Genomic DNA, 27,537 nt, shown 5'->3' with positions numbered 1-27,537 from the left:
TAACTTTATATAACTATGCACTTAATGCATTTTAGTAAAAACATGTTTTTATAAAATTGTGTGGCTTCATATTTATTTCCATTTGCTTAAAAGTTACTGAACTGTTTGAATACATGTCGTACTTTCCACGCAGAAAACATGTCAATAACTGTGACACAGCTTCCTCTAATGTGTCATGTACTCACCACTGTCTCTGTCTCTGTCGCGGTCCCGGCGGTGGCCGTGGAGTCTCGCGGCGGCAGCGATCTTCATCTCCAGCTGTTTGCGCTTGGAGGCGTCTGCTGGCATGGGGTCGCTGTAGTGAGGCCGGAGACGACACTCGCGCTGAGCCCTCACCGTCTCAGCCAGCTCATAGGCTGCGTCCGAGCTGGAGCGCCTGCAGCCCAGACCAGTGTGCTGCCGGTTGGGAAGGACACTTGTGTCAATCACGCGGTAAAATTGCTATGGCAACAGATGAAAAAAAAAAAGGGCACAATGCTAGGAGCAGATAAGGTGAGAATGATGACATGAGAGAGATCAGAGCTTGTGTGTGCCACTATGTGAGGAATTTTGTTTGTGTGCGATGTCACCAGGTTCGCTGTCATGACATCATTACATAACAAATCTTGGTTATCTCTCTGATCCCAGCCTGCAGAACTGCCAAGAATCCAAATTTCATACCGAGAAGCTGCACTAATCGTCTGCCAAGTCTTGTGGCAGACGCTAAACGCAACAAGACCACACATCCAAAAATGTGCTCTGATCAAATCTCAAAACCGTCCAGCCTTGAAGATGAGACACGTCACACCAGTGACAATTTAAAGCATCTCCTAGATTTTCTGGAATTGAGGGAGGAATTCCCCGACATGCTGCAGCATCTTGCACGGACAAACAATCCTCACGTGGCTTTTAAAATCCTTTTAAAGGTCTATGAAGCCCCTGAGAGGTGACCTAAGATGGAAGGTTCAAAGGTCTTCCCTTTTGACATGCGTATCCTCTCCCCTGAGACGTCACCTGCAATCAATGCATTTCATGGTATTGGTTTTATATCAAAGATTAGCTCCTCAAATGTTGACTGAGCTGTGTCAGCTAACAGCTAATACTCGTGACTGAAAAAGAAGAAAGGCTCCCATCCCTTTCTAACGGAGAACAACATGATATACAGCTTGCAGCTATCAGCTTATAAATGAAGGAGAATAATTCATGTCCAGCTGGAATATCAAATGCAGCTCTTTCTTTGGGAATGCAGATGCAGGCTCCATTGTGAATTCATGGCAGAAGAATTGAAGAAACGCAAGAAGGAGAAAACGCACCTCGACATCTGCTCTCTAAACTACCTGCAGCCTCGTAGCATGCAAGCAAGACTCCATGTCGGTCTGGCTCTCCTGTTCTGCAGATGCACAGACAGAACGCACAATGCTAGCTGCAGCTGAGGCAAAGAGGAGCCATGCAGAGAAAGAGAAGGACGGAAGGAAGGAAGAAAGCGCTGAGTTACCAGCATCCAGCTGCTGATCCTCTTTTTACTGCATCGTCAGACGTCGAGCTGTCGCTGGAAGACAGAGCGCTGCATTGCTCCTGTCTCAACAAATACCTCTGCATCAGGATGTGCGAGTGATGTGCATCTGTATGTGTGTGTGTGTGTGTATGTGTGTCGCAGTCCCCTTACTGGTCCCAGTCATCTTTGAATACTAATAGATTCGGTTTCAGTTCCCGAGGACGCAACAATAAATGTCTGCGTGCAAAAGTGAGACATGACGACGCTTAATGAAGACATTTAACAGAGGAGAAGAAATGAGAAAGAATCCTTACGCATTCTGCTGCTTCCTCTCCTCCTGCAGGCGTCTCGTCGCCAGCCTCAGCTTCGCAGGCCGTTGCTGACGTTGCCATGGCAACGGCGGAGGGCTGACAGTCAGTCGAGGGGGCGGTGATGTCACAGCCTCCGTCCCGGTCAGCTGACAGCCTGACGGGGGCCTCGGCGGAGATCTCTGCACTGCAGCTGGTACAGAGGAGAGAGATGGACGGAGAGGATGGGAGAGGGAGGGAAAAGGGGAGAAGGGAGAAGGGAAGGCGAAGAAATGAGGAAGAGCAGGAGAAAAGGGAAAAGGGAGGGAGGATAGAATCAGGATGCAGAAGAGAGGAAGTGAAATTGTAATTTTGGCAGAGCTCTTGTATCCATACAGCATCTCTTTCATTCATTCTTCCCTCTCCAGCTCACATCCTTCCTTCTTTCCTTCTCCTATCCTCCGTCCTAGCCCTCCCTTTTCCTTCTCTTCCTTCCTCCCTCTAAACCCCCGAAACACCCAAATCAATGCCTCCCTTCTCAGTCTCACCCCCCCCCCCCTCCCGATAGGACAGCAATTAGACCCATCAGTGGACATTAACACCTGAACCCCGGGACCACAGGGACACTGCCAGCTCACACGCACATTCTTTTCCTCCATTCCTTTGTCTGTCAGCTGGGGATCCATTCTTGCAGCACACAGCAGCCGGCATGCGATCTGACACACCTTCACAGAAGCACACATGCAGAGTCTCACACATTGTACCACTACACTAAAATCTGCACTACACTGAAATGCACAAATCCACGAGCACAGCCACAGATGCACACCTGCAGGGACCTGTGCATGCATTTATAAGTGCACGAAACAAACACACAGCGGATAAAGGAAGTCTAAGAAATAGGTGTGTCCTCGGAGAGAGACGCTCCACACGAACCACAAACACAATCATTTTCTCTGTTTCTCTATTTTCACCGCTCTTCGCTGTCATTTCTCTTTTCCTTTAAACACATTTTTCAGATATTTGCCAAAATAAAAAAGGCTCAAAAAGATTACAGTAAATCTGTCGCTTAGTTTGTAATTAAACGACTGAAAAATTAAATCATCATAGTAAAATATGAGCTCATTTCTTTCTAAAACTTTTGACATTATGTGATAAAGGCATCTAAAGAAAGAACAGATCATCATTTATTCCTTATTGTTAAAAAACAAGACTGTGGGAAAATCTCAAACTTGTAGAGATCTGTGTGCGTCTCATTCAAAAAGACTGACATGTGGTGTTTTCACACACACACACACACACACACACACACACACACACACACACACACACACACACACACACACACACACACACACACACACACACACACACACACACACACACACACACACACACACACACACACACACACACACACACACACACACACACACACACACACACAGCTTTCCTGAAATTTTCAGGGTTGAATTTTTAAGCCAACCTTTTTGGACTTTTTCCCGAAAAGCCACAACCATCGTTTGGGTTCAAAATGCCTCTTCAGAAACCCACAGGTGACGTCCATGTCTTATAACCTCCACCAATCAGATAGCAGCCAGTGACATCAATCTAGCCTGAGAGTCAAAACCCAGGGCAAAGAATGTACGCTATTCAATCACACAGCTGCTTGGAAAACTTCATTACTGTGAATTACAATACTGTAAAGCAACCTATAAGAACATTTTTATAAACATCCCTCTTCTCTCCTCTAGAATTTGGAAGTTTGAAAAAATTACGGATTTTAGTGAGAAAATCAAACTCTCATGTAATGATGGTGTTTCCCTTTGAGTTCCTCCCTGAAGCGACTCCTTTCTCATTACGTGTCATGTAGTCATATTGATCAGTGTAGCTTCAAAGTAATGCACACATCTTTTTATTTTGCTGACAGACATAATTAACAACAGGAACTACCAAGTATGCAATGTTTATTGATTTTCTTTTTTAAACGCTGGTGAGCTTCACAGTCCAGCGGGCATGAGTACGAAAAACATAATACCTCTGCAAAAAAAGAAAAGAAAAGAAGCTTTCTAACAGCAAGTTAGAGATTATTATATTTTTCACAAATTAAACGTGCTTGTGGTTCTTTATGGACTCAGCAGGTTTAATAAGCTGAGGGGTCAAGGCCCATAATAGAGTCTCAACAACGTCTGGCTCTCAGAATGAAAGAAAGAAAGGCTGTAAATGCCAGAAATATTGACTTCTTCTTTCAAAGGGGTGTTTGTTTATGAGGGAGGGAGGGGGAGGGGGTTCGTCTCAGGAGCAGGAGGGGGTTATGTGTTGATCATGGCAGTGCTACATGGTTTTTAGCCGACAGCAGCAGCAGCTATAAATACATTAAAGATAGAGTGATGTTGCCTCCTGAGCTTGAATGTAAGGCTGCACGTCCAGAGTATTTTAACTGTCACTGCTGTGGCTGCTTTTTATTTGCCTTATCCCATGAACTGTCTCAACTGTTTGTGTATAATATGTGTGAAAACATGAGATTTTTCCAATATTGACCAGATGATTATGTTAATGCCAGGCGGAGATTGACGAAAGTACATGCACTCTTTACCAAAGGAAATGAAGGGATTCTTCTGTAAACACTAGAGCCCGACCGATTTCTCGACCAGCCAATACTATCAGCCGATATTAGCATACCCAGTCGCTATCGGTATCGGCTAATTTTATCGCAGATATGTGCCGATATTACTAAATTAATTGAAATGCCAAATATAATTTCATTTGAGTATCATTGTTTTCCACTAGCAGTTCTCTTTCTGTCTGTCACCTGCAGAGGGCGCTGTATGGATGACAACAAGCATCATCACTCTCCAGAGTGTTAAGCGTTGATGCACGTACATGTGCAGTTACTTTCCAGGTGAGTGACCATCTTGTCTTCCTTATGCTGTATATATCTTTTCCACAAGCGTTTGATAACTGCATTTGATGGATTAACGCAATAAATATGTATATCTATGTCTATCTATCTCTACAGATCGAACATAGATCTAAAAAATGTATTGGTCAATATATTGGCATCAGATTTTTTCTTTACCTAATATTGATATCTGTATCGGCACCAAAAATCCCCTATCGTTCAGCCCTAGTTAATACAGATCAGGAGGCACGACATAAAAAAAAGACACTGTGGAAATCCTAAATGCCCGGCAGACGTGTGTGAGTCCAGCGGTATAATGAGGGTTTTTTGTTGCCTTTATATCAGTGCTAAATGCAATTGCATGATTCCATGGAAAGAACATACTGCCAAGCCTATGAGAGTATGTAACAGCTTCGCTATGTGCAGGAAGCTTGCGCTGGTCGCGGGATGTTAAAGTCATCATCCCGGCCGGCTCGCTTGCAGTGACTTTTCCAATAATATTTCCCAATGCTCTCACACTACAGGGGACTGGACAAAGTCTGGTGAAAAAATGTTTGCGTTAACACATGTAGCTCAATCCTGAAAATATAAGACAGTATTTTCAGGAGTTTTGTTTTCTCGTGAAAACACCATGTGACACCTGTTATCAGAGCACAGAACCAAAGCTCTGAATGGTTTCGTATTGCTGACCGACCATGAGTCCAAAACCCATATGTATTAAATCGAAATGTATTCGAGGAGCAGGAACCGCAGCATGTTTGACTGATTTCTGTCAAATCCACTTCTCTACAGTCCCGGCTTAACCTCTGCTATGGTATGCAATTCACTTTAATGTTAGCCTGTAAAGTATCCTCAAATATCCTGAGGTGACTTAACAAGAGGTCTCATTATTCTAATGCTTCTTACATAACGCCGTCTTTTCTCAGCTGTCTCCGTCCTCTCTCGTGCTCTGTGGCACTTTAACACACACACACACTTTCATCATATTAAACTAGACAAATCTGTCAGCGTCTACTGTTTTGCATTACGCACGTAATTAAATCCAACAAACAAAGCCATCACAGCCGATCAGAGGTGTCCAAGTGTCCAAATTAAGCTTGTGCCGCCGAGACGAAAAAGCCAGATTTAATTAATACAGTTTTGAAGCATCCTATCAGTTTCCCCCCTTCTGACAAACTGTCATTAAAAGCCTTTCCTTCACAGTATTAGCTGTCACATTGCGGATGATGCATGGGAAGTAATAACCTGCAGCTTAATCTATCAGGAAACACTGCATGTGATCGATCACCGCTCTACACGGTTTGACTCTGAACTGAGCCCGGCTGTCGTCTTCACAGATGCATATATCACTGCAAAGAGTTTAATATATTTACGTCTGCGCGTGCATCTAATAGACATAAATAAAACAAGTGGACGCATGCCTCCCTCATCAACACGGTACACATAACACCTTTACGGCAGAATACAATAAACGGAGCTCTTTACTGCTTCACGGTGTTTCTAGAAAAGCCTCCCAGGTGTAATAACATGAATATTACTCCAATAACACACTAGGGCTGTTTAAGTAACACAATGCAACTTCAGCAGCGGGAAACACTTAAACAAAGAGACTTCTGGGTAGAAGTCAAACACCTCAGGGTGGAAGAGATCACACAGAATACTGTCATGTTTCATTAATTAAATCTCTAAGTATTAAAACATTCACAGAGCCTCGAGACTCTTTTAAATCACGAGGGGTGCGTATGTATGGCGCTGCGTTTCCGAGGTGCTTTTTCAACATAAGTCATTAATTCAGCTGGAATAAACAATGTTGAATGTGAGCTTCTGGCCCTGCCGATGGGTTCTGAGAGAGAGGGTCGCAGTGAAGCTGAATGATTAGTCGACTCATCGATTGGGAGACAATCGACTATTCTGGTTCGTCTGAGAGCAAAATGCTAAAATGCTGTCTGATTCCAGCCTCTTATGTGTGGATATTACTTTTGTCTGGTTTTTATTTTTAAAAACTGGAAACATTTAAAGGTATAATATGTGACTTTCAGATTAGATATGCAGTAGATGTTGTACTTCAGCACCAGTGTCTTAAACCAATAAGCTTTTGGTTTCACTTTCCCCCACCCCTCCCTGAGTGTCCTGACCGAGTGCAGATATGACAGATTTAGATATGACAGCCCAAAGTTGATTTGGTTCAACTCTTGGTAAAACCGGTCAAATCTGTCTTCAGATTCTCATTCCTTTTAGGTGTTTCAAACCAAAAAGAATCGGCGGTTTGTGGAGTCTGTTGATTTTCCTTGACTTGTATTCTTGCGACGAGTCTCTGCCATCGTGCCTTTAATAGTTTCTGTGAGTGGGCGGGGCCCCTGACGGTCTCTCTTCTCCCTCATGGGTGGCAGGATGACTTGCATGTAACTTGTGGGGAACCCTTAAGGTGTCATCTTCGCTCATCAGGTCTAATTTGACCATATATTTCAGTTAACAGCCAAATCCATTTAAATTATCATCAACCTGAGCTGCACTTTTTATTAAAAGACAATAAGCACATTGGCATGCCTAAAACACAAACTTTGATGGGGAAAATGGGAACTTAAGTCTGGATTAGCATTCGTATGTTAGCGCTCTGATGTTAGCATGTAGCTCAAAACTAGAGTGAATAAATCCTCCTCATATTTCTGAATATAATACATTAAGGAGACTTTTTAAGGGTTTTATGATCTTCACCTGATAGCCGACTTCTCCTGTTCTCCTCCTCGAAACAGAGATCTTGCGCCCTGCCGCCGAGCCGGGTTTCTCAACTTTATAGATTGACATCTGAGGTAACAACGGTCCCATAACCTTTATACTGCAAGTGAAACGGCCATCTCCTTATTGTAATGTCACAATTCAAACTGTAAAAACATCTCACACCAGTCTCTTACAAAGAAAGTGGAAAACATCAGTGAAGCCACATGCATAGCTTCAAGTCTTGTTTTAGTGTTTATCAGATTAAAGAAGCAATTTCAAGACACTTTTATCTCCACATTTATAAAGTGATAAAATAACCAAGACTGCAGCTCTGCACTTTCACACACACACTGTAGCCTACACACAAAGACACACACACACACACACACACACACACACACACACAGCAGTTATTTCTCTGCTGCCTTCATGCAGCTTCAGACATCCGTCATCCTATCCAGCAGTGCAGACAAAGAAGCGACAGTCAGTGGCAGGCAGAGAGAGATACCGACTATATCTCCTATCTACCACAACTCCGCAGCCTTCAGCGTGGGGCGGAGTTTGTATCGTTCAACTGGCCTTATCAAGCAGCTCCTCTGTGCTCAGGGTCTAATATTTACATTGCAAGGAGCCCCGGACCCGCTTGGCACCACAGAGCCGTAAAAACGCACCCTTGTCTTGTTTTGTCCTTGATCAGAATGAACCGGGACGGGGGGGGGGGGTGAAAACTGCATTTATTTATCCAGCAGCTGACAGTGAGAGACAGGAGAGAGACAGCAGGTCTGCGGGGACGCTGCCAGTCTTCCAGTCTGACATGCTTCATGCCAACCCGCCCGCCCACAGGCTCGTCTGAAGAGCCAACACTGTTAGCTCCGGCAGCTGTTAGCACAATAACAGAGATGAATCGATAACACAACAACACGTTTAAGGCTTAAACAGATGGACTCGCACACACAGATGCAACACCCTGGCTCTACATGAAAGTGTGTTCACACACATCGATAAACACACTCACACACCTCCGTGGAGGAAAGCTCCTACAGGGCTCACATGTGACGTGAACTACAGAATCTCATTTCACAACTAAAAGGATTAACTGGATTAAAAAAATCTCATGCTAATTGGTGAAACACTGGTCTCAGAAGAACTGAGCAGCACGAGCAGAACAAGAAATAATTCATGCACCATTTGTTCTCATTTATGTTGCATGGAGCTTTTTTTTGTTCGACTTTCAAGAGTAAGTGCATGAGCAGACTGTGTGCAGGTGGTTAGGTAGATACAGTGACTCCGCCCTTTTTCCCCTTACTTTCTTTCATTTCTGTTTTTGAGTCGAGGTCTGTGGCTTCATCCACTCAACAACGTGTCAATGCAAATACATTTGAAGGCGTCTGATTGGTGTAGTCACAGTGAAGGTCAAGGGTTACAGCACAAGTATGAAAACATTTCTGTGACGCTGTGTTGAATTACGTTCATTTTGTGTGTTTGGGAAGAATTTTAGTAACATAGAATTTACAAAACGCATCTTTGCAGTGAAGCCTGTGCCGAGTGTAATACTGGCACAGAGTCTGCTAATGTTAGCACTGCTAGCATTCGTGGTATGACTTAATGGCAGCTAGCCGGCTAGTCCATGATGAAGTCTGGGAGCAATTCAAGACCACAGATATCTCCATCAGTGGCTGCTTTCAAAGCTCAGAAGAATCTTGAAAAGACAATTTCTGCACACAGCAGCAAACATCCACAGTATGTGCCACTCTTCTCCAGGTGACATCAGCTTTCTTACGGCTGACGAGCTGAAAAGGACATCTGACTATTTCAAACTTAACATGTTGCAGGCTAGATTCAAGCTCAATACTGACTTTCATGTTTCTCTGGAATAGCTTTAATGGCATATCAAATCTCAGGACATGGCTCCGAATATTTAGCTGGCGGTTGTTTTTAAGGACAGTTTTCTGGCTACTTGTGGTTAATCCGAGATTTGGTGTCGTATATAGGTAGCATTTGTGCTCTCTCTCTCTCTCTCTCTGTGATCCTCTATGTGGGCGTGGGAACCTTGAAAATAAAGGTGTCCCAACACGCGCTGGAATAGTCCTTGTGCTTACTATGAAATGTAATCCTGTCGACGCCACGGGTAGACATGTCAGCAGGCTACTTAACCCTCTTATTCAGATTTTGAATTAAATGATTGGAGAGACTTCAAAAAGCACTGTGGCAGCTACATGCACCTCTTTCATGTCACCTCTTTACTTACTGAAAGGATGTTTTCCCTGCAGTACCCTCAACCAATGCCTGCTGAAATGCAAGTGGATGATACTACTCAGACTACATACAGAAACCAGAGCGCTTCTGACACTAAAATGTGATCCTTACAAGCTAGTTCATACAGTCAACTTTAGCTGCATTGTCCACAATCCCCCAGTTTTGCGGTCTTTTAAAGCTAAGCTATTTCTGTTTTTAAGAGACATCTGTGAGGAGTTATGAGGTCGGAGCCAACACAAACTATGTTCTGCTGCTGCAATAAATATTTTGAAACAAATTCAAATCTTGAGTTTTCTGACTGGACTAACCTTTTCTTGATGAGGTCCAGTGCCGAGCCGATGAGTCCGTCCTTCATCTTATAGATCTTGGCTCCATAGCTGGACAGGTCTGTCCCCTCCAGGAGGAGAGCCGGGCAGCAGCTGGAGGGCCGTTCCCAGTTTTCCCTGCAGGGCGGGAAGGGAACTGACCCAGCCGGCTCCAAACTGCTCCTCCTCCGCCGGGTGCTCCCATCCTCTCCCAACGCAGCTATGGGGAGTTTCTCCCGGGCCGCTGAGCTGGCCAGTGTCTGCAGAGGGGCACGCGGGGTGGGAACCGTGCGGATGGGAGAGTACGTGCTGGTAACAGAGGTGGAGATAGGTGCTGCGCTGGCGTTATATGGAGGTGTTTCTGAGGAGGTGACAGTGTGCAGGGCTTCACCACTGCTGCCTGTCCTTTCACCTTTGCACATGTCTCCCTCCACCTTCTCAGAGTCTTTCCCGTTTCTTCCACTAGAGCTCGACTGAAGGATCGTCTCATCAGAAGGAGGTATTTTACCTCCTGATTCTTTTTGCAAATCAGCCTCAGGTTTTCTAGACACCACAGGTCCCGCTGTGGACTCCTTTCCCTGTTGCCCCTCCCTCTGCCTCATCCTCTTAAACTCCTCGAAGGTAGGGATGTGAAGGCGCCCCGCAGGAGGTCTGCAGCGCTCAGATGCAGAATTGGATCTGCTCCTGTTGTTTGCGATGTTGTCCGTTGTGTAGGAAGTCTTCACCCCGTTCGGGCTGGGTGTGGAGTTCTGGAGAACCAGGTTGGGGCTGCTGTTCTGCCGTCGGAGCTGCAAGCGCCTCAGGACCTCCTGCTTGATGTCCTCGTGGTTTGTGAGGCGCATCGTGCACACCGGCCTCGATCCGGCGTGTGAGTTGACTTGATGCACGCCCTCCCTGTCGATGGGTGCAGCACCTGGTGACATCTGAGGCCGCAGAGGAAGAGGTTTCGGAGGTTCAACTGAAGACCTCGCGCTCTGAAGGCGGAGCTTCTCCCTCAGGCCCTTCCTCGCATCCCATTCGTCAACGCCACCTGGAAACAGCAGCTGAGGGAAGATGGGTAGATCCTTTCTTGCTAGTCCATGTCGAGGATAAAAGGCAAGGCTCTCGGGGTTTGGTACCAGTCCATGGGCCTCAACCAGAGATCCATCTTGTGATCCCCCGCACCAGTGACTAGTAGAGGTGTAGCGTAAAATAAACTCACTGTCCATGCTCCTGTAGGGGGCAGCACTGAATCCATACAGTCCAGAATCAGCCATATTGTTCCAGTTGAGATTCTCCATGCTCCTATACGGTCTGCTGCCATTGTTCCCTGTGTGGCCACAGGAGCCAGGATCCAAACCCTGACCCGGCCCCGCAGACAGAGGGCCCTGCTTGCTGGAGCAGTACCTCAGGCCCAGGTTAGTGAGCAGGGTGCTGCTGTTACACCGGGCCATGAGCGGGAAGGGAGGCCCCTGGACGCCCGGGTAGTGAGAGACGCCAGGCCTGTGTCGAGGGAAGGAGTTCAAGGGGTCGGGGGACAGGGGGAGGTTGGCGATGCAGGGCTCCATGTCAATGAGGAGGTCGAGCGGAGAGGCGCAGCCGGCAGGAGAGCCGGCGGAGGCTGCGGCGGAGGAGGTGCAGGGGTAGTCACATGGCGGTGGAGGCTTTACGTCCGGCATGGCTGCGAGCTGAGCGAGTGGCCCTCAGACACAAAGTCAGCAGGTGTGAAGATGTGCAGCCTGCAGGGACAAAGAGAGAGAGAGAGAGAGAGAGAGAGAGTGTATGATGATATGATCAGAGATATAAAGATGACACAGACTTTCATGTGGACAACACCAGAGCCAGCAGGCAGTCCTGTTGTCTTCTTTTTCATAGGCACATCATGTGGTGTCATTTTAACAGCTCACAGTTTCCTGCATTTTGACCTCTAAGATCCTGGATTTTGCTTTTCAATGACATTACACAACAAATCAAGTTTCTTTACAGCTTTGTTTTTTTCCGCTGTCCTTGCAGAGATGATTTTACATTAAATCTGTAAAGCAGAACGATGAATAGCCGAGTGTTTAAAATGTTTTAGGTTGAGCTATCAAGTCTACTTTATTTAAAGCTCCTGTGCTTTTTTACAAACCGATGCCTCTATATGAAATTCTCAAGCAAACACCATCAGTGACTAGATAAGATTATTTGAACGTAGTTACTTAAAATGCCTTTAACAGCTGACACAGTGTCAGTCAAGTGGACAAAACAGGTAGTGTTTACATTTACCAAGGTACAGATTTACAATGAGCCATACGTTTGACTGTTAAAAGAAAGCAGGATGAGATCTTTCATCGTACAGGACAAGGTCACCAAAGAGTTTGAAGGAGCCGTTTTGTCCACAGGAGGCACCAAAAAGTTTCTCCTAGGAGCTTTAAAGTCATATTACATTATATTGGCATGGCAAATTGTGGATGATTTCACAGCAATAAGATGGATTCCACATCCAAAACTTAACCTACAGTTTGATATATACACTATATATACAAAAACACAGCACCCACAGTGTAATGCTTTCATTATTAGCCTAACAGACTCTATCTTGTTCTTTGTGTGGACCATTTTATCCAGATACTTACAGAGATAGATCTAAATCATGATTCTGGTTTTCCTGGAAGCTTTAATATATAGATTTATTGACTTAACTTCATTACAAATTTTAAACTGATTTAAATCTAAAATGAGAAAAAAAAAAACATTGCTTCGCTATCATAAGCTGGGACATTGTTCAAAATAACTCTCAGTGGAATCCCATTATGATGATAAGATCATATCATGTTGTTGTTTCATAAAAAAAACCCAGCTGACTGAATTAATGGTCCCAAATAAATCTCAATAAACTGGAAACAAAAAGGAAATCCGGAAATGTTTGCAAGACATGTTACCCCCAAAATGAATTTGAGAATGTCACAGGAAATCATTTCTGCCTGCGGCCATCAGGCCCAGATCTACGGAAAAATGACTTTGGGTGCCTCTGAAATGAAGGTGGGGGGGGTGCAGCTACAGGGACAGCAATGAAAGATAGTGTAGGTGTTATGAGACACCTGTCCTGACCATCAGATCGTGGATGTGGTAAACTCAATCTGAGTCACTGTTGTCATTTGAAAACCTTGATTACTTATTGTAAAAAACAAAAACAAACCTATCTTTGCATTTTTTTATCCATTTAATTGAGGGTGCAGAAATGTGAAATGAGGGTGCAATGCAACCTATTTGCATGCACCCTCGTAGAACCTGGGCCTGGCTGCCATCGAACTCCACAACTCCTCCGTCTGACAGTCCGAGGTCGGTGCTCGGGCCCTTAAAAATCTCCATAGTAGCGTTGTCACGTTGATTGAAACAACACCACTTGCCCTTCTGTAAACATCATGTTCCTCATAGTACAGCTCAGATCTTATATCGCTGACTCCTCGGTTCAGACCTTGTCACCGGCTTTGGCCATGTGACGGAGATTTGTTAGAAGGTTCTTCAGCCACAGGGACGACAGCTCGGCCCACTTACATATTGGAATATTGGATAACTATGACGGCAGAGACAGTGACACTGAAGCGTGGTTCCTTCACCAGAATAATCACATTCATTTCATATAAATGGCTCCCTCTCTACACCCTCAGGCTTTCCTTTCTCTCTCTCTCTCTCTCTCTCTCTCTCTCTCTCTCTCTCCCTCTCTCTCCCTCTCTCTCTCTCTGCAGCAAGAATAATAATAAAGGGATTATTGCCCTGCTTGTCAGGCTATTAAAACATGAGATGGAGAAGAGGATACAGACAGTGCAGGAGAGAGAACATACAAAGAGGAGAGCTGGTAGAAGAGACAAAGATGAGGCAGAAAAGGGAGGAAATGAGTGTGACGCTGAGAGAAAGCTGTAAGCCGAGGGGACAGAAATGAAGATAACTGCTCGGCTGTCCACTGGCGGCCCGCTCTGCTCTTCTCCTTCTGACTAATCAGACAGCAGTTGTAGATTAGCTGAGAGCCGAGAGAGCCCGGGAAGACGGTGCCGGTTGAACTCCTTCCCTCACTCTGTAATGAGTACAAACAGCATGTCGAGCGCCTGTCATCCGTTTCTCGTGTTCTGTCTACATGGCAGTCGGCAGAGCAGGGTTACAGCTGTGACTGTGATTATGATTATGAAACAGCGACTCAGAGGGCTCATCCCTGATGCATTATGTGAATAATAAAACCCAAATCATCTCTAGGCTCATACCCTCCCTAATGCCACAGCACGAACAGGCCGCCGCGCTTCTCTGCAGCTTCGCAGTAATAGATACATCTCCATTCCTCGCATGCTTGGAGGTAAGCAAGGCCACGATCGGAGTTGATCAGTAACCTCAATCAGAACAAGCACAGGCGGGTTTTCAATCAAATTGAATTTGTTGACTGTTTATTAAATGAAAGCGCACCCAAAGCAGAAAAACAGAGGAGATCAGTTGATCTGAAGTGACTTCGTTCAAGACAGAGGACTGGAACTGAGACGTCAATGCAAATAGATTCCTGGAAACATCATTTCATAAACAACAGCCTTCAAGGAAAAAGAGAGAAAAAGAAATGCTGCACGTCATCCTCAACTCTCTCCGCCCAAATGTTCCCTGTCTCTCTTCAGCTGTCCTTTCCAATAAAAGACAGAAATGGCCAGAAAAAATAACAAAACAGAAAAAAACGAACTATGGCAACCTGTTGATGCAGCAAGAGGAATCCTGCATCTGCATCATATGTTGTTTTTTAAGTTTACATCAGCACACTGGGCTCTTTCTTTTTCTTTAGGACCACCTTCACGTTTATTAGGATGGCTGCATGTGAAACCAGCTAATCTCTTGGCCTTTGCATTCTTTCCCAAATTTTCTTATTATCTTGTTTGGCAGACAAGAATATGTGTGCATGTTGATAAGGAGAAAAAAATTGCTGATTATGTGGAATTTGTGTTTAATTAGCTGGAGCGTGTGTCTGAATATCAGACAGCATGCAGCTCAGCATGCCTGTGCCTCGCTCGCTCTGCCTCTCTCTCTCTCTCTCTCTCTGGTTGAATTACTGCCAGAATAAAGGCTCTCTGGAGGGCCGCACTCTCTCCGCTCTCTCTGTCACTGGAGCTAACTGAGGAATAACTCATCCCTACCAGCAGGACAGTAAATCAGCCACCATGTCCCAGCATGCACGGAGGCTGGTTCCTCCAGATATGAACGGTAAAGTGCGTGAAGAGGACAGGCTCCAAAAGTGATCAGATTCACTGTCACTCTCTGCAATATTTAATACACCTACAAACGCCTTTTAAACTATTTATCTGCTGTATTATTGAGTCCCTCAATCTTAAAATGTACCGACATGCATTGTATTGTGTACTGTCTCTGTCTGGACAGTTTTCATGGTTTAGAGTAAACCCTTTGGTTTCAGTTAAGAGAAATCTTTTGGCTTCAGCTTTAAACAACAGTGTGTCTCCAAGTTTGCGGTTAGAAGTTAAAATCTCCCTTTCATACTTAGAAATCGACAGTATATTTGCAGGTTCATGTTGTTCTTTTGTTTTTCAGTTATAGTGATAATGGTGTAGCTGTTTGCAATGCTTGCTGACTAAAATTACATGACCTGCAACATTTGATAAAGATGGAATAAGGATCCCTCTATCTTACCACAGAACCTTTAAGAGGTCACAAGCCCAGGTTCAAATCCGACCTGTGGCTCCTTTCCTGCATGTCAGTCCCAGTTCTCTCACTCCCTGATTTTATCCACCGTCCTATCTCTCCAAACCCCCCTCCCTCCAAAAAAACCACTAGCACTAAATGATGGTCCACATTTTTTCAGTTCCGATCCGTTTACTATACATATGTATGAATACCGATATTTTTTTAAATGATAATTATAATAGTGTTAATATTGTTGATGGTATTATGTGTACGGCAACACAAAGCTGAGATCTGATTTGCCTTCCAAATAGACTCACAAAACCTGCAAATGTTTGTGTTTTTGGTAGAATTTCCATTAATTATTTCAGATCTCCTGCTCTAATGCTTCTGTGTAATTCTGTCAGTGCATGAGAACATCTCTGTGTTGTTGGTTGAGTCAGTGCCTGTTTTTGCTATCGGCTTATCTCCCCTCCTCTCTGACTGGGCCGAGGTTACCTAACAGTCAGCATCGTGTTGCAGAGATCAGGTTTTGAAAACGAGTCCTCGCGTTGCAGCCAGCAGTTCCTGCAGCAGCCGGCAGCGTGCAGTCTGATCCTCGAAACTTACCCCATTTTAATCAAAGCCTCTGCGCTGCTCCTCTCCTCGTACAGGTCATTGGCTCAGATCCCAAAGTGCCCGGCCTCCTCTTCCTCACTCTCCTCTCGGTTCACGATGTCTGTCTGGAGTTTCCACTGAGCCAGACAGACGTGGCCGCGAGCTACGAGTAAAGACAGAGAAAGAAGAAGCAAAGAGCACATCAATCAAAGGGCTCCTTTTTCTAAAAATAACAACAAGAGATGATCGCTCTGCCAAAAGCTGCTTCTGCTTTTCACTCTGCGAGACAAGGAGAGACACACACCGAGACTGCAGGCTTGAATCGCAGATGTATCCTGATACTGTAAAACAAACCGTGTCCTCCTTTTACAGATTGAATTAGATGTTGAGTCAATTACATAATTAGTGTTTCTCTGTCAGCAGAGAGATTACAACAGAGAGAATCAAACAAAATGAGCAAGCGTGGAAAACAGCCAGCAGATCATTATGCAATGTGGTTATTCAATGATGTCATAATTCAATATTAAATTCTACTTATCTAGATTTAAATCAACAGCATGTTCTTACCTTAATATGATAACTATATTGAATGAACACTTATATATGTAGGAGGGGAAGTTAATGGTGTTGCTTGAAAATGCAGAGGACTCTAAAGAGGATTAATATTAATATCCTATATGTATAATATCTAATCCTATAATGCAATTGCATCCATCAAATAAGCAATAAATAAAAAAACAAAATAGATTGGACAGGTGGTCTTTGATATATGCAATGAGAAAGAAACCAGAATAGATTAAATGTAAATAAAATGTCCTGTCCCTGCACCTCCTGCAAAAATTGGAAATTTGACCTGTCAACTAATAATGCAACAAAATGCATGTAAACACTTTATAATAAAATAAAACCTGGTGCACTAGTATAATTGTGATTAAGATGAATAAACATTAAATGCATAAATATAATAAATACGAAGGTTAGAGCTTCTTAAAGAATAAATATCTGGTAGAAATATGTGTTGTGCATCGACCTCAAAAGTGAGCGACAGCAACATGGACAAACACGACATCAACAATCACCACTAGTTTAGTAAGAATAATACATACTGTACGTCTTTCTCCAAAAACACTGCAGGTAAGTACAAACTGTGGATCAACTGTAGTCAATGGATTAAAACTCAGCATTAAGTTTGTTGACGCAAATTTAAACACCAAGGAAAATAATCCAGGAAGAGGCATAAACCACACAAATTCCTGGAATAACGTCACAGCAGACATGAATGCAATGTAGGCCAACGCGCCTGAAATTAAAAACAAAAGAGCCTGAAAAGTGCATCACAGACACGACTCACACGCAGCTCTGCAGGAATAATGAACAAACGAAAAAGACGCCCCACCTCGTCTGTAAACACGGCCGCACCGCCAAACTCTGCATCCACCACTACAGCACCTTCAGCCACACGATGTTGTCATTCTAAGCTCAGGTCATATGGCCTGTGACGTAAACAGCCACTATCTCCTCTCCTCTCTCCTCCTCTCTCCTCCTCCTCCTCCCTGCGGGATTCTGGGATGCAGAGTGCTGTAGCTGCAGCCTCCACAGCTTTGACAAGTGACTGTCACTTAGAAATGAGCCCCCCCCCCCCCCCCCCCCCCGCACACACACACACACACACCCCTCCAGTCACTCCTCCATCCCAAGAGTGCTGGATGACTGACAGCTTGCTTTCCCTTGGACCCTCCCTCGGTTTCCCATGCAGAATCCTGCTTCTTCTGTGCAGAACTTTTATCCTCTTCACTTTTTTTTGGTGAGCAGATATGTTGATTTCAAAGTGATTCTGAAAGACTTTGAATCAGTTCGGCATCTTCAGCCCCTCTTATTCCGCACACTGGGAGGCTTCTCGCTCTTCTTGCGCACAGAATGACCTCGCTCTGACAATCCCACTGAAACCGATAGGCTTTTCAGAGAGGGAATGAGAAATTGGATATCTGCTCTGACTGAAGTGACCCATTTATTTATTTTATTTTTTTCCTCTCTTTTTATCCTTTATCCGGCGAGCGTTTAAATCACTGAGTCAATTCCCTGCTGTTCCGGGCTGTTTCATTCATCCTCTCCTCATGGGTGCTTCACATCCTCCTAAACTATGCAGAAGTGTTTCTCAGCAGACTGTGCGGGCTGTCTTATTACTGTTGTGTGTGTGCATGTGTGTGCATGTGTGTGTGCGTCAGACTAAATGTCTGAGGTGATAATAACGTGCTCCATGGTTTTTGACACCTTCAGTGCTCCCTACAGACATGAAGACTCGCGCCTCCGTCTGCCTGGTCCAGCTGTGGTGTGTATTAGTGTTTGTGTGTGTGTGTGTGTGTGTGTAAGAGGTGGAGGAGAGAGAGGGAGACTGTTTTACACTTGCTCTGTCTTGCGTTTAGTTTTTATCTCTTCATCTTCAAAAATGTCTGTTCGCCTAAAAACTTCCATCAAAATGATATATTAAAATAAATTAACATATTCTGTTCTCTGCTCCGTGTCCACAAAAACACTGTGTATCACGTCATGGACTGAAATCAAAGTAACACAGAGGTGAAGGACAAAGCACAATGTAAGAATAGAAAGAGCAACATGTATAAGAACAATACATGTTGCTCAAATAAACCTGACCTTATCAAAAAGAGAAATCTTTTTGATTCTGTGTCTTAATCTCAAAGGCATGAAGATTTCACATGAGATTGATTTAGATTACAGACAGAGGCGATTCTAGAGTCTGTTTGGGGCCCTAAGCAAAAACAACAGGGGGGCCCTCCTAACAGCGTTCATCAGCATCATGTCTGACAGCCAACACTTACTCCTCTCCTTTTTTCTGGCCTGTAGACGACTAATTCCTCTTCATTTTTCTTTGTTGACTTTCATTGACAAACTGGTTTTCACAGCAAAAATGCACGCATCACTCAGCAGGGCAACAAGAGCGAGTGATGTTAAATGGGGCCCCCTTAGGGAGGTTTCCTACTGTTGTTGCCTACTGGCCTTACCTGTTGAGAAGCGGCGCCTCTGATTACAGATCATCTGGATTCTGCTGGAATGATGCATTCACAGGCAGTCGTACAAATTGTAAAAAGGAATCCCCTGATCCTAACTGCGCTTTTAAATCCAAAGCTGATTTTCAGCCAACATCAAATATCTGATCTAAAAGCTCTAAAGCTATAAAAGCTCAGATATCACCAAAACAAACCCAGAATATACTGAGCAAACAACGTTATAATGAAGTGCCATGACAAAGTTTAAATGAGTATGCTGAACACCAGCTCGCATTTGAACTACACTACAATATAATCAATAGTCCAATATGACAGCTTGACAAAGTATACAGTCTGCAAAGTTAGAGGGCAGAATCCTCTCCTCTCTGACACAGTGTCAATCCAGTAACAGCCCGGGGGGACTGGACACTTTCAACAACCGGTCAAGTTTCACTTCACATCCATCATTGTTCGCTCAGGATTGCTGGCAGCCAAGATGGAGGAAGAGGGATATATTTGTGAGTGGACAGTAGATGCAAACAAGTTCAGAGAGGAAGGGTGAGGGAAGACTTTCCTCTATGATGATGTCACTCTCTCCTAAAGTATTAAAGAAGACAAAAAAGAAAACAGATGTTCAAAGTGACCTCCACTTGTTGCTCAATGTAACACACTGAAGAACTGGATGGATGTGACCTTTGAACTTCCAATTCTATTCAGTGTAGCGGAGCGTCGAAAAAGAAGACCCCCCCCCCCCCTTGTGGCAACCTTAGAGTCCCTTTATTAAGTCGCATGCAAGACACACCACAACAACGCAGGACTGTCAGGAGACGACGTGGAATTGTCCTCCATATTTGTTTTCCTTCTGAAGTCATGTTTGATCTATGAGAGATTCTGAGTGATCTCGTGTCTGTGGAATCACCACTGTGACATCGTTTTTTTTAAAACGGCAGGTGTGTGGTCACATATCATCTGGTGTGTGCGTTCAGAGGGTATTATTTGTTAAATTCACAGGAAAGTGACAGACACACAGATGTTATGTTTTGCTTATTTTTGCATCATCTCATATTTATTATTTCTTCTGAATATTTAAACGTCTTACTTTAAATCAACGTCACACAGTATCTCTTTGCATGTTCTTAAAGTTCCTAATTTTCTGTATTTTTTTTTAACCATGTGCAGCACTTCGAGTTGATCTATGTAGAAATGGTTCGGCTTCTGTCAATCTGACGTCATAATGCCACAGATGACATGAGGATGGAGGAAAACAAGGACTCCACCGGCTGCTATTAAATGTAAATATTTCAAAAGTTTAGCCTATGACTTTGATAGGATGTACGAGAACGTGCTCAAGTATTTCATCCTGACCTCTTCCAGGCAGCTGGATGGTTAAACAATTATTAAAACACCCTCTTACGTCCACCTCTCAACGCAGCGTGCTGTGACTCAGCAGGTGTCTGAGTCTGCAGCTCGAGTCCTGAGTGCCAGTGAAAGGCAGGCTAACGTTAGAACAGCTGGACGACTCAGCAGGTGGGTGACAGAGCTGACAGAGCTGACTGTAAGGCCAGGACGGGAGAGGACAACGAGTCAGACAACCTGACATTATTACATCCAAATACTCAGACAAACACATTTTTATTTGTATGATAATCTCCATTTCGACACTTTTTTAATACTCCAGCTGTTACTTTTTTTCCCTTTCTTTCAGCTATAATTATATTGTTATGCATTGTGGGCAGTTGTGCTCTTCTACAACTGTTGGGATGTGAGTCTACACAAACACATACACACACACACACACACACGCTGTGTTGTCCACTCAGCAGGGGGCAGAAAACAGCAGCCCGCTGTCCGCTCACACTGCGCCGGCATGTGGTCTGGACTCAAACACAACTCGAACAGCGACCGCTGTGATGTTTCACTTTGGTGGACAGCATGTCTGCAGACACAGGCCACCAGCGAACAATGAAAAACAGTTGACTGGTTTCTCTTTAGTGAGCCCCTGAAGGAGCAATAACAAACAGTCTGTAACAACAGTGACTTACAGCGCTGTGACCGAGGGAGCACGGAGTGTGAATGTGAGGCAGCCAGCTCGAAAGGGTGACGAGACGGCTCAGAAGTCACGAGGTCATTTAATACAACTTTCACTGCCTCTATTAAAATCTGACACTTTACTGTTTGCAGGACATTTAGCTTATACTGTCAAAAGGTTCAAGTTGTAACTGATCCATTCCTCAATAGTTAACTCCTAGATCCTACTACAAGCATCGTCTCAAGCATCAAGCTGGAGCGATGGATTTAAAAAGTCTGTTTCCTCCTTCAGGTTGATTTCAGTTGGAAAAAATGGACAGACACTTGACTCTATCCGTCTCATATATTCAGGTAAGACTGTAAATGTTTATAAATGTTTCACACTAACAGGCAACCTGTCAACCCAAACAGACATAGCAACGTGTATCATTCCTCTCGTCCAAAATGGTCTCCTTCATCTCTAAAAAACTCAAAGATTGCGATGGTGGAAGAGAAACGTCCGCATCAAAATCTTCTAAGACGCAGCATGCAAAATATACGTCTATTAACAACCTCATTAAAGAAAAAATATCTTACATTGCTGATTTAGATGAAACCAAACACATCTCATACAAATCTCAAATACCTCTCTAATGTATCGTGCAGTTTAACACCTTTAATCTTCCTCTCTGATGGCTCACCTCTTCGCCTACCTCTGAGTGTGTGAGTCATCTGTTAATCCAGGAGTAAGCATCATTATCTCAGTGAAAGTCTATCCCCCTAAAGCTGGGCTCAGCGTATACAGGTCTATTGATCGGGATGCTTATCTGCAGTATTTTACACAAGAAAACCTGACCGCCATTATCATTATAGATTCCAGCCAACGAGCGGGATTTGAGATGGGGAAAAAAAGTTCCCAACATGGAGACAACGATGTGGTTTTCTACTGATATCTCCTGCACTGATAAGGTCCAAATGTTTCTATTTAAGGCTTCAAACTTAAAGGAGAGCTTCTGAACTTGGCATAAAGAAAAATAGCCTAAGCTGAATGTGTGGTTCTTAATGTTGCTACATATATTAAAATAATCAATCAGCTGTGGTTTTGCTGGCTTTTCTTATTGTACTATTTGTTTTTTATGCACTATTCTGCTGACACACCAAAATATGCAGAAGAAGAATAAGATGACGTCACTGCTCTTGAACAATCATAAGAATAGATATATAATAAAAAATAAAAAAAACTAATTGGTTAATTGGTCGATGCAAAATTAACAGTTGATCATTAAATGTTTACATTTGAAGGTCACAAAAGATTTTGCTACCTTCCTAAAATCAATGAATGTGCTTTTAATTCATTGGTAGGTTAAGGTCACAAAATATGCAGAAGAAGAAAAGGATGATTTTTTAGCTTCAAAAACTTGACATGAGAGCTGTATAGATATTTATACTTCAACATCGGAAACTAGTTATTGTTAAATGTCACATATTATCCTCCTTTTCAACCTGTTTAAATAAATCTCAGAGTTCTCTTTAACATGTCTGTGAAGTGTCTTGTTCTAAATCCACTCTGATCCTGTATTTGATCATGTCTATAAACCCCTCTATTTCAGCCCTGCTCAGAACAGGCTGTTTCTGTGTCTGTATCTTTAAATATGTAAATGAGCTGTGTGTAACCACGCCCCCTCTCTGGAAGGTCTTGGGTGGCTCGGGCTTTCTCGCACCATGCTCTATCGGTCAGAAAGCAGACTCAGAGGGCAGAACAAACACCTAGCTGTGGGAGTGTCACCCATCTGGGGGAGGGGCTACTGCCCTTTGTGATGTCATGAAGGGAAAATCTCCAAACGGCCTGTTTGAGCACACATTTTCTGAAAAGTGGAGCAGAGAAAAGACAGAGAGGATGGACTTTTCTCATGATTGGGGGGTTTGTAGACAGATTAGAGACACATGTTAGTGTTAGAAAAACATGGTGAAGTGTATTTAAAAAAGAAGTGTATTCCAGCCTTATTTATATTAATATTAAAGGGTACCAGATCACTTGGCTGAATCACTCTACATAAGATCTAGACAGTGAATTAAGACCTGCACAGGGCCAGCCGCTAATAAGAAAATAGTAATGAAGTGAAGAGGCTCTCCTTCTGTCAGGATGAAGATAGACGGAGGAGGAGGGAGAGGTTAAAGCTCTGCAGGATCAGTGGAGGCTGCACATTAAATGCTTCTGGAAGGATTAGTTTACTAACTGGCTGCGAGAGGATGCAAATAAAGGAGGAGGGATGAGGAAGGAATCAGAGAAGTGAGGAAAGAGGGATGAGGACGGGGAGTGGATGACATTTTTACACCAGTTTACAAGCACCAGGAAGCCTTAAAGTATTTTGGATGTGAGGAGCTTCTGCATCAATGGAAACTGAAAGTTACACGGGGAAAAGGTTGATGGGTGTTCGACATACTGGTAAGCTGCGTTTGCTATAAATGTCATGGTTACTGGTTTCCCCTATACAAACTTTCTCCAGCAACGACAGACTTTTGGAGGAACTTCTGTTTTTAATGTCAGCACCAGCGTCTAAATAAAGTACAAAACCCTCCTGAGGGGTCCCTGTTGCACAACAACAACAACTGCTTTATAGCAGCTACGGTAACTTTCAAGGGACACAACACAGCTCATCCCGAAAATGTCAGGGGTTTGTGTATGTATGAATACAGCACTTTATCTGTTGAAGAGAAATCAGACGAGTTGCATTTTAGGTCATTTAAGGGACGAAGTTAAAAATGGAATAAGAAAAAAAGATCTCCCTTTAGGACATTTAACACTTTTGTAATCATTAAAAGGATATTAAAACAAGTGGTCTAAACTTTCTGGAGCTTGTGAGCAGAAAAACCTTTTACTCAATCTGCAAGGACTCAAATGCCTGAGGTTGGAATGAAGACTTTCCCAATTTTAAGCTCCATTTTGAATGCAGCATTAGCCCAGATAATGACTGTAATTCATCATAACTGGGTGATCTGAATCAGGGAAAAGGTTGTAAAAAAAAAAAAAGGGGGTTCCTATTTTTACTTCGTACAAAAATGCTGAGGATGTTCTTCAAAGGCAACATTCAGCATTACCATATTTCCCTCTTACACACGCTCCCACATGCACACACACCGACACATAACCCCCCCCCCTCCCCCCCTCCCCGCTCACTGTAACCCATCAGCCAGTGAAATGTGGGTTAATGAGGGACCACCCGGGGGCACTGTCAGCTACACCTACAGTACCCAGTCTCATCAGAGCAAGGGGAGGTGGGGAAGTTGGCGGGGGCGCGGAGACTCCGAGCATGGGCAACTTCAAAGCTGGAAGTGTGGAAGAGAGCAGTTAATTAGACCGAATGAGTGTGAGGTACAGGTCTCATGGGGCTCAGTGGAGTTGTACACTAGAAATGTTTTACTACAGCAGCCTGAGCTCAGCTCGGCAGGAATCTCAAGCTGCAGATGGGGAAATAAGGGAAGTCTTTTTTTTTTTTACACTGTGTCTGTCTGTGTGTTGAGTTGTAGCATGGGAACTAGTATGAATATAAAAATGTAGGTTATTTAGAAAGCAACACTGGGCGTCTTGGACGGTAATAATAAATAAAAGTAACAAAAGGGCCAGGATCACATTAAAAATAATCTCATGTTTTTACATACAAGACAACGAAGAAATCTCCTTTCATTATGTAGAGGTACACAGATGAGTTGACTGACAGGTGGGATTGTTGTGGCTGTTTGTCAAGATGCTAAAGGCCCGCCTAAATTCCACCTCTAAGCCTGTTGCTATGTTGATTCAATGTAAGGTCGAGAAAGCATTTTCAATATGGCGACCACCATCGTTGGGCTTCACTTGGTGACACCACTGAGACTACATCCATGTTTTATACAGTCTATTGTTTGAACACTATTGGAGATATTTGGATTCATGTAAATAAAGAACTTAATGAAGTATTTCACGATAAGTCCGTTTCATATTTTACCTTCAAAACAACTGTGGAGATATCCCAAACTCTGCTAAGACCTCAAGCTTAAATCTTTTTTTTTTTTTTTTTGGGGGGGGGGGGGGGGGAGTACTCTTAACGAAAACATAAAAGCTGTTTGCAAGAAAACTCTGCAGGGCACTTTTAAACTTCACTATTTACGCCTGTGTCTCAAGAGGTATTGGAAACTTGAAGGAGAAAACACTTCACAGGCAGTTGTTGCGTTGCTCGTGTGATGTGTGATCCTGATGTTTACTTACATCTTTAAGGAGAAACACTTCAGATATTCAGTAAATTTACAGGTTACATTTGTTTAAAAAAAAAATACCCACAAATACTCCAAGAGCCTATAATGGTAACCTAAGAAGTTTAATGCACTATGAAGGGTTAAAACATCTCATACAAGCGGCTTCATTTTGTGTAACAAGCATCTGCAAAACGACCTGCTCTGTTCAGTGGTTCCAGGTCATCTCGGGCTCATTCATATTTGATGTGCTTGAAGGTGGAAAATGTTCCAGATACATTTTACAGACGGCTGAGAGCAAACATTTTGTATCTTCTGCTCGAGGTTTTCCATGAGCAACACAGCAGAAATTCATAGAGGACAAAAGAGGGAGTGTTTCCCCGCTGAGAGACGGTTCAAAGGAGTCAAATCATGCAAATGACGGGCCACAGCCCTCATGTGATATGAGGCCGTGTAATAAAGATAAAGTGCTGGGGAGACACCGGTGCTTTGAAGTGATACAAGGAGGGTTTGATGTCCCTCTGAGACATATACGAGTCAGTATTCTTGATGGGGTTGTTATTTTAAATTGAGTGTTCTCCAGGTTTATTGTAGTATTCATTTATCTTATTAGATTTCCTGTTGCTCCTCTTTCCTGTAAAGTGTCATGGAGTGACTCTTATTGAGGATGTGCTTTTTATGCCAAACCGCCTCTGAGAAAATAACACAAATAAAATCAGTCAACCTCAGAGTTATTCTCTTCAGTATGGATAGGCAGTGTGCCTGTGTGATGACTGATATCAAACTCCTTAGCACCAAGTAGTGAGTGTATAAAATCTCATCATTTCTTTGTGACTTCCGACATTCAAGACATTCACATCATTATTATTTGAATTCAATTAGGGAAACACTTGTGCAAGGTTAAAGTGTCAAGTGCACACACACACGCGCACACACACACACACACACACACGGCATATTAAGTAATGGACTGAGGTATAGGATACTGCTAAATACAGGTGCTGCTTGTCAACAAGCAAAGCAGGCAACTGCTTGGGGCCCCAGACCAGAAGGGGGCCTTAAAGTAGCAGCTAAAAATGTGCAAATTTTGCAATGATGGTAGGAAACCTCCCTATGCAGGCCCCACATGCCAGCACTTACTCTCGTTGCCCTGGAGGGTGTGGGTTTGAGGGCCCCCCCAATTGATTTTTGTCTAAGGCTGGTTTATGTTGATCTATTCACCTTGTCTGACTTCAACGATGTCGCTATGGCCGCAGCTCTAATTTGTGTCAAATGATTGATAACTTGATGTGTAATGACCTGGAAAATGAGGGGGTTCCTTCTCTGCTCACCTGGTTGGGGTTCCACTCTGCTACAACAACCCGCTCCCTATACCGTACATGATCGCTAACATAAAGTAATAAACAGAAGATTGTGGTATTGATTGATTGCAATTTGGAGGACCAAACCCAAAACTTAGCTTTTGTGTCGATGTCCGCAAACCTCAGTAAACACTTTGAATGATAGCCAGGTCTGCCTATTTCATCAGTTTAAAGACACACACACACACACACACACACACACACACACACACATATCTCTGGTCAATATTAGACCCAATCAAAGTCTGCCCGTCTGCTCATGTTTAATTGATGAAGCGGGAGGCCATAATTACCCTGTGATCACAGAGGAAAACAAGCCTTGATCAAAATGTGCATAATCTCAATACCTGTGTGTGTGTGTGTGTGTGTGTGTGTGTGTGTGTGTCATCCAATCAGCCGACTGACTCTCTGACACAACCTACCACTTACATTGACTGAAATGATGAAGGGTTATGGATCTCTCTTTACTTTGAGGCAGCATCCATAACAACAGCAACAAAGAGCTAACCTTAAGAGCGACAGGTACATAGCACTTACACATGCGCACACACACACACACACACACACACACACACACACACACACACACACACACACACACACACACACACACACACACACACACACACACACACACACACACACACACACACACACACACACACACACACACACACACACACACACACAGATCAAACTATATCTTTTAACTGGGAACATCCTCTCTGCCCTGCGATGATCACAATCCCATATGACAGTTTAAATAAAGCTCAAAT

General features: G+C 43.6%; 2 protein-coding genes across 4 annotated transcripts in view; one reads left to right on the top strand and one right to left on the bottom strand.

Moving 5' to 3' along the window:
- The window catches only part of slc49a4 (solute carrier family 49 member 4), a 178,605-nt gene that overhangs the window by 6,234 nt on the left and 144,834 nt on the right, over positions 1 to 27,537 (top strand). The gene's annotated exons all lie outside the window — the stretch shown is intronic.
- The window catches only part of si:dkey-91i10.2 (uncharacterized protein LOC555224 homolog), a 64,556-nt gene that overhangs the window by 8,770 nt on the left and 28,249 nt on the right, over positions 1 to 27,537 (bottom strand). For 2 of the 3 annotated variants that reach the window (XM_061053102.1, XM_061053101.1), the window contains exons 2-5: positions 16,174 to 16,324; positions 9,946 to 11,660; positions 1,789 to 1,975; positions 186 to 441 (exon numbers count right to left, since the gene is read on the bottom strand). In XM_061053102.1, coding sequence (XP_060909085.1) covers positions 186 to 441; positions 1,789 to 1,975; positions 9,946 to 11,600 — 2,098 coding nt within the window. In that variant the 5' untranslated portion in view covers positions 11,601 to 11,660; positions 16,174 to 16,324. The remainder of the gene's footprint in view (positions 1 to 185; positions 442 to 1,788; positions 1,976 to 9,945; positions 11,661 to 16,173; positions 16,325 to 27,537) is intronic. The other variant, XM_061053103.1, reaches the window with a different exon arrangement.

This window comes from Labrus mixtus, chromosome 13 (genome assembly GCF_963584025.1).
Source record: "Labrus mixtus chromosome 13, fLabMix1.1, whole genome shotgun sequence".
NCBI lineage: Eukaryota > Metazoa > Chordata > Actinopteri > Labriformes > Labridae > Labrus > Labrus mixtus.
This window is presented reverse-complemented; position numbering and strand designations above follow the sequence as displayed.